Consider the following 13370-nt stretch of genomic DNA (forward strand, 5'->3'; position numbering starts at 1 on the left):
AGTAATATGCTATACTTGATATTATATCCTCATGATGTCATTGAAATCTTCGATTAATTTGACCTCTTCCTACCTATAATTCAAATACCACAGTCACGGTATAGGTTTAAATCCATAGTGGATCATTAGTGCATTTGGCTCCCAATGGTTTGCAGAATAATATATTGTGTGAAGTCACTTATCTCTGTAGCTTCTTTTTAAAGTATGTGTCTGATGCCAACTTTATTCATTTGCACCTCCTGTTGAGTTTTGCCATTGTTCAGATGATTGTTGACGGCACCTTGAACTTTGTCCTGGTTTATGATGCCATCTAATTCTCTTGATTAGGCTACTCCCTTTGTAATTGCTTTTGGGTATTCATTTTTCTATATTTGCATGCTATGAGAGAGCTATACGTGGTAGATTTTAACAGGAAAGTTATTTATTAAGAAATGAGAGGTTAATGCTGGGAAATGGAGTCACTTTTGGTTCATGAATGCTTTGCCTAGTACCATGTACCTCACTTAATATGAGCTGAATATAGAGTAAAATTCATTTTACTGTGCCTTATACTAACCTCAGAAATATACTCCCTTTCTGCTCTGATAGGAGAGGAAACTGCATCCCATCAGTCTGTCTTTGAGCCCAGGTTGCAGAAGTAAAAGGACTGTGTGCTAACTCATTACACCTCTCAAACTTCTGCAGTTAGTAGCTCTAAATATTTATTACACTCTCCAATGTGGTATATGAGCAAACAAAAATGTGATCACTACTTGTTGCAAATATATACGCAAACAATGCTGCTGCATACCTGGTTGCTTCAAGACATTTAGCATTTCCACCGTTGGGGTTTAGAAGCGTCAACCCCCTGAGCTTTTGGAGTTGGAGCTAGCAAATTGGGGCTTTGGGAAGTGCAGGTGGGGGAAGAGAGATATTGGACTCTGCCAGTCTTCGAAATCTTTTCTCATTACATTCTTTAAAGGTTAGGGTCAAGTAAGACTTTGGTTAGTTTATGTTATATAGTATGCATCAATATAGCTGCAACTGGTGTGAAGCAAACTTTAGATTCTTCCCACGCCAAGACTTGTATTTCGTTGCAGTCGTCTTCAGTGTTAACTATACCCCCCAGTTTGGTGTTATCTGCAAATTTTGAAATTGTACTTCCAGTTCCCGAGTCCAAATCGTTCATGTAACTGGTAAACAACAGTGATCCCAGGACTGATCCCTGTAGAACACCACTTCCCACCTTCTACCAGTCTGAGTAACTACCTTTAACCCCTACTCTCTTTCTGTTTTGTAGCCAGCTTGCTATCCATTCTGCTACTTGACCCTGACTCCGCATTCACTGACCTTAGTTATGAGTCTACTATGCGGGACCTTATCGGAGGCCTTTTGAAAATCTAAGTATATTACATATAATGCATTGCCCTTATCTACTCTTTGTTACTTCAAAGAATGCAATAAAGTTGGTCAAGCTTGACCTTCCCTTTTGAAATCCATGCTATTATTTTTGGTTTCTAGATATTTTTCAGTTTTATTTCCCTGCTTTATTTCACATTTTTAGAAGTAGTTTAATTATTGAATAATTACCTTGAAGTGTTACAAAGCTGCATCACAGTTGAAAAGGGGTCAGATATCATATGAACCTCGAGATTTTTACATAATCAAACTCTGCTGTTATTTTTCTAGCACAGTGGATGTAAACTCAATTTGTACATAACTATTAAATTTTGCCATCATTTTAGATCTAATCTTTTAAATTACTGTGTTTGAATTTTAAATGATTGTAGTATTGCACTCTTATCCCAGCCAATTCTGTCTACATCTGCTTTAAGGTCAGCTATAGTGACAGGCTCACTGCTATGCACACATTTTGTCCGTAGGATAAGCTGCAGATGGATAGAAATATATCCACACTATTGCTAGCAAAAAGTTAGGACTGATTACAGCAATTTAAATCTTCACAATAGCAAACTTATTGAATTGTTAGTGATTTTACTGCTAGTAGGACATTATTAAATTGCATTAGCTGCAAGTTTCTGATCATGAAAAGAATAACAACGATATGCCTTTATTATGTATGAACTCCCAATGGAAACTCATCCTGTGTGTATGTATGTAAGTTTTACATGTGTCCAAGTTTTAAGATATTTTACATCAATAAAACAGAGTCTGCATTAATGTTTTGCTGTGGTTTAAATATCCGTGACCTTAGAAATGAGGTGACTGGCAGTTGATCTGCAGCTACCAGTTTGCATTTTATAACATTGTGCAGATACTGCTTATGTGCACTGCAGCAGGTTCAGAATGTTCTGGCTCAGACCAGTTCCCAGTCTCTTAGAAGAATGGAAAGATTATAGTAAATATTGACTATTTTAAGCTGGCATGCAAAATCTTGGCTTTAATATCAAATGCATGGTAATTTATATTTAAAAGTGACTCTTTATTTGTTGAATTATTAATCATTTATTTATGGAAAAGCTGTAGGCTATATAAATGCATGTAGATATTTATTGGCATAGCTTGGACATATTCACCTCATCAAGTATACCATATTGAGAATGAGAAGCAGCACACTTTCAGAATGTGGTCTGAGAAGGAGATGGAGTTTGACTGGCTATTACATTTAATTAACAACTTGAAAAAAAACAGTGATACCAACCTTTTTATTCCATAATTTTTCACAATTTTCTTGGATATGCAGGCAGTATGCTCCTTTTGTATGTGTATTATTACATTTTTCATTAAGGGATCAGTGAATATATTTGAATCCATCCTAGGAAATCTTATAGCAAGTCTAATAGTTATGTCTCAGTGGTTTGCTTGTGTACCTCTACTTGATCGACTTGCTTGTCTGGGCAGTCTAGTGCATGGAGTGCAATCACCAAACCAAGCTACTGAGAAATCCACACAGGCAGAGTTTCTGTTTGTCCAATGTGGACCACGCACACTCCTCTTGTAAGGACACAATCAATTACCTAGGTCCAGAGGACTTGGATACAAGTTGGCAAGAGTCAAGTGTGCAAAGGGGAACTGCTGCAACTTAACAGCTAAAGCAGTACAGTTTATCGGCACAGAGCACTGGCAATTATCCTGCTGCCTATCCAACAAGAACCACCCAACTCGTTAAGAGAATGGGTTCATGGGATTGTCTGGAACTAAGTGGGAAGAATCTGGTTTCCAGGCGAGGTTACCCCTCTAGAACCTGTTAAACATCAGCAGTGCCCTGTATTAGTGCAGACTTGATCTTCGGTGCAAGATGCGTGGGATTTGCAGGGTGTGTCCCTCCAGCTCTTTGCTTTTCATTCGCGGTCTTGTGCGTGCCCGAGTGGCCCTGGAGAGGATCACGTGGTGACCAGTGGCACCACAGGATGTTGTATTATTAAAGAAACACCCTAGATTGTGATTTAGTTTTATTTTGTACATCTTAGTGTGGACAGACCATGTGTGCTAGCCATGTATTAGTGGTGCCCTCCTTCTGAGGGGGACTTGTAAAGTGCTTTTCAGTCTGTTTTCCTTAGACAGGAGAACATGCGTGGCAGCAGGTGCAATATTACAGTAACCAGAATACCCAGCAGGGGTACAATTCCTGGGTCATGCAATCTGTTGAGATTCGGGAGTTTCAATCATTTTCCACAGAAAGGATCTGGATATGATTTATGTTAAAGTTTTGCTTTTCAATTAAAGCGTGTTTACAAAAAGTTCAAACCGCACCTTACAAATCACATGTTGGAGCTGCTGGGACAAAGAGGTTTGGTATGATAATGAGCAGCAATTGTAACCCATGATTGGGAACAATAGGGGAGAAAGGATCTTGTCTCATGCTCCCAGCAAACATTCATACCCTAGTGTGTTGGCGTGTCCCTTCCAGTTAAGCTTTACATGAAGCTAGTTTCAAAGGGCGGCGTCCGCAGTAGCAAGCCTGATTGGCAGCTATTCTGGTCAACCAGGGGACGGGAGGAAGGATTCGGAATCATAGACATTTATGGCACAGAAGGAGGCCATTCGGTCTGTGCCGGAATCAAGTTTTTAATTTCTTGAAGGGCAGGGAACAAGACCTGCATGCTGAAAGGCAGTTGGTGAGGTCTGCTGAGAGAGAGAGGCAAGTAAGGCCCAGGTAAGTTACCTTAAGAATAAAGCTGACTAAGCCTGCGCACACCTTAGTCTGATTCAACGCTAAGACTGACCCGTAACCAAGACAGGAGGATGTGGTTCATAGTTTTTCTTTAGAAGGTGGGCCTGATGTTAAGTTGGAGTATGAGAGATTTATTACAACTGTACATTCACTTTCTGACTAAAATAAAGCAGATTACTTTGCCTCACTAAAGTGCTAATCAGCCCACCTACTAGAATGGAGAAGTGCACAATGGCACATGACAAGAAGGGGACACATTGATACATACCCCCACCCCGAGTTATGCTATCGTATAAGTAGATATTGGGCAGCGCAAGTTACTTTTGGAATATAAGATGTGGGTTCTTATGGGAGTGACCAGTGCCACTTAAACCATGAGAATATCTATGGCAGACCCGAAATTTCTAACACTATTGTTTAACTAGATATCGAACAGTAAAAGGTGCACTCCAGATCGCAGGGAACAAGAGATCTCCGAACGCAAGTGACTGGTGACGCTGAACCTGAAAGAATATCTGGTGTAAAACCCAAAAATTTATAACAACCCTATGTGGACTACTGCAATTGGATCTCTTCTGTCTCCCATAGTAGCTGATCTTACTTTTCCTCCAAGTGCACTGCTCTAGGTCCAGTTAATGTAGGAATTTTATGTAGTTGAATGGCTAAGTGCTCCATATGTCTAAATGATCATTTTAAAAACAAAAAGCTAATTCTGGAATCTGCCACACACTGCAATTTTACTACCTTTTTATTGTGTATGTTATTTTACTCTGCTTATACAGCATAGCATCATCAAGTAAATGTGAAGGAACATTAGAGTTTGAACAATGTAATCTTCAAAGACATGTTTAATTTAAAATGCTTTGGATGGAATGTCTTCATGAAATTTGCAAATTAGTTATTCTAATAGTTTAAATTTGAAATGCTGTTTTATATTTTCTCTGTACATCCACCTAGTTAGTAAAAATGTAACAGAAGTTGTAGCCATTCTGAAATTTGACCCTGGTTATACTGTATATTATGTGCCCTAGCGGTTCTGATTTCGACTGATCTGTTCCCTGATTTACAGTATGACCATGCTAAACTGTTCCCAATCTGGGCAGCCACAGTTAAGGAAGCAGTATTCCTTGCTGGTTTTGTGCTCATTTGCCATGAAAGCAGCTGTTTATTTTTGGTTTCTGAATGGCATGCAAGTAGTGTACCATGTAAAGATGTAGATGATGCTATAGGTGCAGCCACTGGGAACACGCACGCACGCGCGCACACGCACACACACACACTCTTTTTTGCAGTGGTTTATATCTTTTGCATGATGCACATAATATAAAGCAATCCACGCATGCTTGCTAAAAATGAGGTTTTCTAAAGCCTGCCAAAGAGTTGAGTGTAAGAAACAGCAGTTGATGAATGTTAATACATTTTCTTATGGTTTCCCATTGTTCTACCAGCTTTCTAGCCATTGCTTTCGCTTGCTTCAGCTTAGATCAATAACGTGACAAGGTAGATTTCAATGGAAAAGGTCTTTTCGACCATTTCATATCCATCTGCCAGAATACCAAAGCCACCACTTTCCCATTGCAGCTTCTGGCTTTTTAAATGAGTCCAGTATCCTGGACTCATTCATCCTTTTCTGCTAAGCAGCCCCATCTGTTGATCTGTGTAAAGTAATATTTCCTAATATCTTCCCGAAATCAACAAGCTAAGGAACTTCCTTGCTACTGCAAAGCAGAGGTTTACTGTGGTAGGCCCAAGAATGCATGAATTTGAATATATACACATGCGCATACACTCCCCCTCTTTGGGGGAGAGAGAGTACTAATGGGCTCCAGTACAAAATCCCACAAAGCTTCTATCTGAGCTGGGAGGGACCGCACTTTTCTTGTGCCATTGACATTGTCTGATGTCATATATGCAAGGGAAAAATATTAAACCTAGCTGCCGCTCTACAGAAGCGGGTAGGTTTTGCCTTCCGTTGAACTGTCTTTTAGTTTGCCCTTTGGTTTAAATAGCATGTGAGATACTTGGTAAGCCCAGGTAAAATGGAAATCCCTTCCCTTGAATCTCTTCTGCCCATCAGGATGATGAGACAATGAGGATCCCAGACTGTTCCACTGTTACTGTAACTGCTGGTGCAGTATTTGAGCAGGAGATATTCTGCAGTGCGGTGGAACTGGTTATACCTCTTTCGACATGAAAGTGGAGTGATGTACTTCATGCAGCCAACATACCTAGCATTCATCACTGAGAATCAACAAAACTTACCTGATGGTGGCCAAGGTGATTTGGACCTGAATTCTCTTGGAGTTTAGTGCCTGAGCTCTAGAGCTGTTTTAAAAAAAAGTCAGTTAATGATTAAAATTGATTTTTTTTTTCCAGAGAATGTACAAGGTACATTAATTTGTAAGTACTTTCAGTAATTACTTCAGTATCTTTACATTGATATCATGCATTGAATATCCAAGTATTTATCTTTTATAAGATAGGGATCAATTAATTTGTGGTAGCCATGTGTTGTATTATTATGATGTGGAGATGCCGGTGATGGACTGGGGTTGACAATTGTAAACAATTTTACAACACCAAGTTATAGTCCAGCAATTTTATTTTAAATTCACAAGCTTTCGGAGATTTTCTCCTTCCTCAGGCAAATGTTTCAAGATCTCCTTGAAGCCTACGCATTTATACATATTGAACAATAATAAATGGTGTTTACAGACTGCCTCTGCAACTGCCCGTTGCCAAGGCAATCACCGTGTTCAGACAGAGAGGTGTTAACTGCAGAACCTCCGAATACACATTCAATAAAAAAACAAACAGGGAAAAAAAACAGAGAAAAAAAAACACAGAGAGAGGCAGAAACATCGGGAAGGCAGAGAGAGCCAGCAAATGACCCATTATATTAAAAACAGATAACATTTGTTCGCTGGTGGGGTAACGTGTAGCGTGACATGAACCCAAGATCCCGGTTGAGGCCGTCCTCATGGGTGCGGAACTTGGCTATCAATTTCTGCTCGACGATTTTGCGTTGTCGTGTGTCTCGAAGGCCGCCTTGGAGTACGCTTACCCGAAGGTCGGTGGATGAATGTCCATGACTGCTGAAGTGTTCCCCGACTGGGAGGGAACCCTCCTGTTTGGCGATTGTTGCGCGGTGTCCGTTCATCCGTTGTCGCAGCGTCTGCATGGTCTCGCCAATGTACCATGCTCTGGGGCATCCTTTCCTGCAACGTATGAGGTAGACAACGTTGGCTGAGTCACAGGAGTATGAACCATGCACCTGGTGGGTGGTGTCATCTCGTGTGATGGTGGTATCTGTGTCGATGATCTGGCATGTCTTGCAGAGGTTACCGTGGCAGGGTTGTGTGGCGTCGTGGACGCTGTTCTCTTGAAAGCTAGGTAGTTTGCTGCGAACGATGGTCTGTTTGAGGTTGGGTGGCTGTTTAAAGGCGAGTAGTGGAGGTGTGGGGATGGCCATAGCGAGGTGTTTGTCCTCATTGATGACATGTTGAAGGCTGCGGAGAACATGGCGTAGTTTCTCCGCTCCGGGGAAGTACTGGACGACAAAGGGTACTCTGTTGGTTGCGTCCCGTGTTAGTCTCCTGAGGAGGTCTATGCGATTTTTTGCTGTGGCCCGTCGGAACTGTCGATCGATGAGTCGAGCGTCATATCCCGTTCTTACTAGGGCGTCTTTCAGCGTCTGTAGGTGTCCATCGCGTTCCTCCTCGTCTGAGCAGACCCTGTGTATTCGCAGGGCCTGTCCATAGGGGATGGCCTCTTTGACGTGGTTAGGGTGGAAGCTGGAAAAGTGGAGCATCGTGAGGTTGTCCGTGGGCTTGCGGTAGAGTGAGGTGCTGAGGTGCCCGTCTTTGATGGAGATTCGTGTGTCCAAGAAAGAAACTGATTCTGAGGAGTAGTCCATGGTGAGCTTGATGGTGGGATGGAACTTGTTGATGTTATCGTGTAGTCTCTTTAGTGATTCCTTGCCGTGGGTCCATAGAAAGAAAATGTCGTCGATGTATCTGGTGTATAGTGTTGGTTGGAGGTCTTGTGCAGTGAAGAAGTCCTGCTCGAACTTGTGCATGAAAATGTTGGCGTATTGGGGTGCGAATTTGGTCCCCATGGCTGTTCCGTGTGTTTGGGTAAAGAACTGGTTATCGAAGGTGAAGATCCCACGTAATCCCCGCGTGGGAGACTTCTACTGCCTCCCAAAGATACACAAAGCCAACACACCCGGACGTCCCATCGTATCAGGCAACGGAACCCTGTGTGAGAACCTCTCTGGATACATCGAGGGCATCCTGAAACCCATCGTACAGGGAACCCCCAGCTTCTGTCGTGACACTACAGACTTCCTACAAAAACTCAGTACCCACGGACCAGTTGAACCAGGAACACTTCTCACCACGATGGACGTCTCGGCACTATACACCAGTATCCCCCACGATGACGGCATCGCTGCGACAGCATCAATACTCAACACCAACAACAGCCAATCTCCGGAAGCCATCCTACAACTCATCCGCTTCATCCTGGATCACAATGTCTTCACCTTCGATAACCAGTTCTTTACCCAAACACACGGAACAGCCATGGGGACCAAATTCGCACCCCAATACGCCAACATTTTCATGCACAAGTTCGAGCAGGACTTCTTCACTGCACAAGACCTCCAACCAACACTATACACCAGATACATCGACGACATTTTCTTTCTATGGACCCACGGCAAGGAATCACTAAAGAGACTACACGATAACATCAACAAGTTCCATCCCACCATCAAGCTCACCATGGACTACTCCTCAGAATCAGTTTCTTTCTTGGACACACGAATCTCCATCAAAGACGGGCACCTCAGCACCTCACTCTACCGCAAGCCCACGGACAACCTCACGATGCTCCACTTTTCCAGCTTCCACCCTAACCACGTCAAAGAGGCCATCCCCTATGGACAGGCCCTGCGAATACACAGGGTCTGCTCAGACGAGGAGGAACGCGATGGACACCTACAGACGCTGAAAGACGCCCTAGTAAGAACGGGATATGACGCTCGACTCATCGATCGACAGTTCCGACGGGCCACAGCAAAAAATCGCATAGACCTCCTCAGGAGACTAACACGGGACGCAACCAACAGAGTACCCTTTGTCGTCCAGTACTTCCCCGGAGCGGAGAAACTACGCCATGTTCTCCGCAGCCTTCAACATGTCATCAATGAGGACAAACACCTCGCTATGGCCATCCCCACACCTCCACTACTCGCCTTTAAACAGCCACCCAACCTCAAACAGACCATCGTTCGCAGCAAACTACCTAGCTTTCAAGAGAACAGCGTCCACGACGCCACACAACCCTGCCACGGTAACCTCTGCAAGACATGCCAGATCATCGACACAGATACCACCATCACACGAGATGACACCACCCACCAGGTGCATGGTTCATACTCCTGTGACTCAGCCAACGTTGTCTACCTCATACGTTGCAGGAAAGGATGCCCCAGAGCATGGTACATTGGCGAGACCATGCAGACGCTGCGACAACGGATGAACGGACACCGCGCAACAATCGCCAAACAGGAGGGTTCCCTCCCAGTCGGGGAACACTTCAGCAGTCATGGACATTCATCCACCGACCTTCGGGTAAGCGTACTCCAAGGCGGCCTTCGAGACACACGACAACGCAAAATCGTCGAGCAGAAATTGATAGCCAAGTTCCGCACCCATGAGGACGGCCTCAACCGGGATCTTGGGTTCATGTCACGCTACACGTTACCCCACCAGCGAACAAATGTTATCTGTTTTTAATATAATGGGTCATTTGCTGGCTCTCTCTGCCTTCCGGATGTTTCTGCCTCTCTCTGTGTTTTTTTTTCTCTGTTTTTTTTCCCTGTTTGTTTTTTTATTGAATGTGTATTCGGAGGTTCTGCAGTTAACACCTCTCTGTCTGAACACGGTGATTGCCTTGGCAACGGGCAGTTGCAGAGGCAGTCTGTAAACACCATTTATTATTGTTCAATATGTATAAATGCGTAGGCTTCAAGGAGATCTTGAAACATTTGCCTGAGGAAGGAGAAAATCTCCGAAAGCTTGTGAATTTAAAATAAAATTGCTGGACTATAACTTGGTGTTGTAAAATTGTTTACAATTGTATTATTATGGTCATTAAATTGTCCTAACGGAGACTTACTTCAATTTGCTAACCATAATCCTACTAGATTACTTATTTAGGGAAAATAAATAGGCATTCAACTCATCCGCACCTTAACTTCAAAGGTCTGATATTTTTGTAGCTGTTTTACAGCAGTGCTATTATAAACAATTTTAGAAGACTTGCATAACCACTTCTATAAATCTGCTCTTCACTTTGTGCAGTAGTTTTCCGATAGCATTTCTTCTGTCTTTAAGGCAGCAGTATAAGCTTTCCAGCAATGGCAAATTCAGTAATATCTGTTTAACTGGAAGAGAATCTACAGGCTGGCTGCACATGACTTGTTAAAGGCTCACAATTTGAAGTGAAAACTGAAAATAATGAAAAGGGGAAAGAAGGAAAATACAGTAAAGTAAAATTCAAACCTAAGTTTATTTTAATATATCAACTTAAATTTTTGTGTAACTTTGTTCTATAAAAATGTCTTTCAGTATGAGTCTCGGTCTTGAACAACGTCAGGCAATATTATGTTTGGCAGAACTTGATTAAATTTCTTGCATAATTTCAATTTTTAAAAAAATTATGTGGGATATTTCTGGGCCTTTCCATAGGGCATGATACATGAGTTAAACTTCAGTATTCGAGGTACTATGCTACAGTAAATGGTAAATGTTTCCTATTAGGCTAACTTCAATAAACTCTTCATCCAGTGAAACAGATCAAATTTCCGTTCGTCCTTGTGCTGTGAAGCAGCTAGTATTGAAGATGCAAGCCACTTTTATATTGTTAAGGCAATTTGGTTTGCTTCCAAATTATTTTTGTGTTTTTAAGGGAAGGAAAAAATAGTAAAGGCACATAAAACTTAAACTATCCACATGTTTCCCAGAGAAACTATTTTAATATAGGTGTGCTAGATTAAATCACTTGTAGAAATTCCTATAGAGGATAATTGTGAAACAATAGCACTCTTAACTCTCTTCCTCCTCCCACCCTTTGTGATTGTTACTAGTTATTGCATTTCAGCTTTTGATTACAAAATTGTTACTTAGGAACATGTATGAGTTAGGGCATTTTAATGTTATCTGTTGCATAACTGTAGCTGAAGTAGTTTGTAAAAATATTCTGCAGGTGTAATTGGAAGCAGGCAAAATGTCTTTGAAACCAGTTGGAAATTAGGAAGGTTCATAAAAATTTAAATCTGTTTACACCTGAGTCGACAAAAATAAAAATATGATAAATGTTCCTTTTTTCTTTCTTAGGCTGCAGATTTAAGTAAACCTATAGACAAGCGGATATACAAGGGAACACAACCCACCTGCCATGACTTCAATCATCTGACCGCTACAGCAGAAAGTGTCTCCCTTCTTGTGGGCTTCTCTGCAGGCCAGGTTCAACTTATAGACCCTGTAAAGAAAGAAACTAGCAAGTTATTTAATGAGGAAGTAAGTATCACATGATGAGGACTGAAACTTGTCATTGTGCGACAGTGGTCAGTCACCCTACATTTTCACTCTTTATTATCCATGTTTATAATTGGCAGTCATAAACTGATTATTCTCCCTCATTCAGAAATAACCTCATCCTGCAGGAGTAAATTTGGTTCTCAAAAGGTAAAACCACAAAGTCCAAATCACTTTTAAAAATGTTCTGACATTGTGATGATAATATGACTGTCCCAGTCCATCTTGCATAAAGGTATCTGCGATAATAAATTTGCTTTACCAATTTTAACCTGGCTTCCTTGAGATAGCATTCAAAAGCTAAAGAATAGCAGCTGAAATTTAATGTAGAGTAATATCAAATATTAAGAAACTTACAGAATGATGGGCATTCATTAGCAAAGGAGAAAAAGTTGCGAGTAATTATCGGTTACTGAAATTATGCAGTCGTTACGAGACTGTTGTTAAGTCCTATTATGTTTGTTGAAAACATTTGATTTCCTATCAAACAGATTGGTAATAGTTTATTTATCCACATTAAATTAGACTGCCATTCAAAGACAGAAGTCACAAGACCCCATACTTTTAACAGTATATTTGCAGTAGGCTTGAGAGGTCAATATCATCTCCCTATCATATACTGTGCCTCAATTCTCTTCCTCATATATCAACAGCATCTCAGTTACAGATACTTAAAATGTAAAAACCCTTCTGCTCCCCAGTATTTCCTCAAGAACTTAGTTGGATGATTTTTGTGAGCTTTTCTTAAATTTATCTCTTGCTGCAAAGTGTTTACTGACATGTCCAATTATAATATGGTATAATTCTGCCGAATCAGCACTGTACCTCTTCCAAGGCCAACATACCTTTCCTGAAGTTCGGTCCCTAAAACTGAACACAGTACACCAGATGGGGTCTGACCAAACCTTTGTACAACTGAAGTATCACTTCCTCACTTTTGTATTCCAACCGTCTTGAGGTAAAGGCGACCATTCCATTAGCCTTTTTGATTACTTTTTGTACCTGTGCACTAGCTTTTAGTGATTTCTGTACATGGACGTCCTTAAATTAAGGCTGGCACCAATATGTTCCTCCAATGACAGCTTATTTGATGTATTATTAAAAAGTCTCCAATCTTGATTCTTGTTGATGCAATAAGACAACCATTGCTTTGATTGCCAGTCTAAAATGAGGACTGTTATTCCCAATACCTCCGAAGGGTTATATACCCTTCAGTAAGGAAGTTGAGTCATTAAAGGGGTCTTCCTGATCCCTTCGTAAGATGTTCAAGCAGTGGATTGTTGCCCTGTAGTAAATCGTGGTTTTTGGGGGGGGGGGAGGTGATTTTTCAGGTGCAGATCCTGATACACTAGGAAAGTGTGTGGAGTATGAAGATATGACCACATGGAAACATTCAACTAAATATGCACATCAGTTTAGGAAGTGGGGAAAATGGATGCCTCAAACCTTTATATATGAATGATATATAAAGAAAATGAGAGACTTGGAGATTTTTGCTGGGGGGAGGCTATAATATCATTGCGTAGTCTTTTATGTGAACTTGATCATACCAGAGATGGACCTATCTGGTTTGGCTGTTGGTAGGGATAGGAGACACAAGGGAAAGGCAAGCAGTTTGTGCTCAGATCAGAAGAGGGGATCAAGAACTT

General features: G+C 41.4%; 1 protein-coding gene across 1 annotated transcript in view; it reads left to right on the plus strand.

Moving 5' to 3' along the window:
* wdr20a (WD repeat domain 20a) overlaps positions 1-13370 on the plus strand; it is a 46561-nt gene that overhangs the window by 18039 nt on the left and 15152 nt on the right. Inside the window, exon 2 of the mRNA XM_067991815.1 lies at positions 11521-11703. Within this exon, the coding sequence (XP_067847916.1) occupies positions 11521-11703 (183 nt within the window). The remainder of the gene's footprint in view (positions 1-11520; positions 11704-13370) is intronic.

Source organism: Heptranchias perlo, chromosome 10 (genome assembly GCF_035084215.1).
Source record: "Heptranchias perlo isolate sHepPer1 chromosome 10, sHepPer1.hap1, whole genome shotgun sequence".
Taxonomy (NCBI): Eukaryota; Metazoa; Chordata; class Chondrichthyes; order Hexanchiformes; family Hexanchidae; genus Heptranchias; species Heptranchias perlo.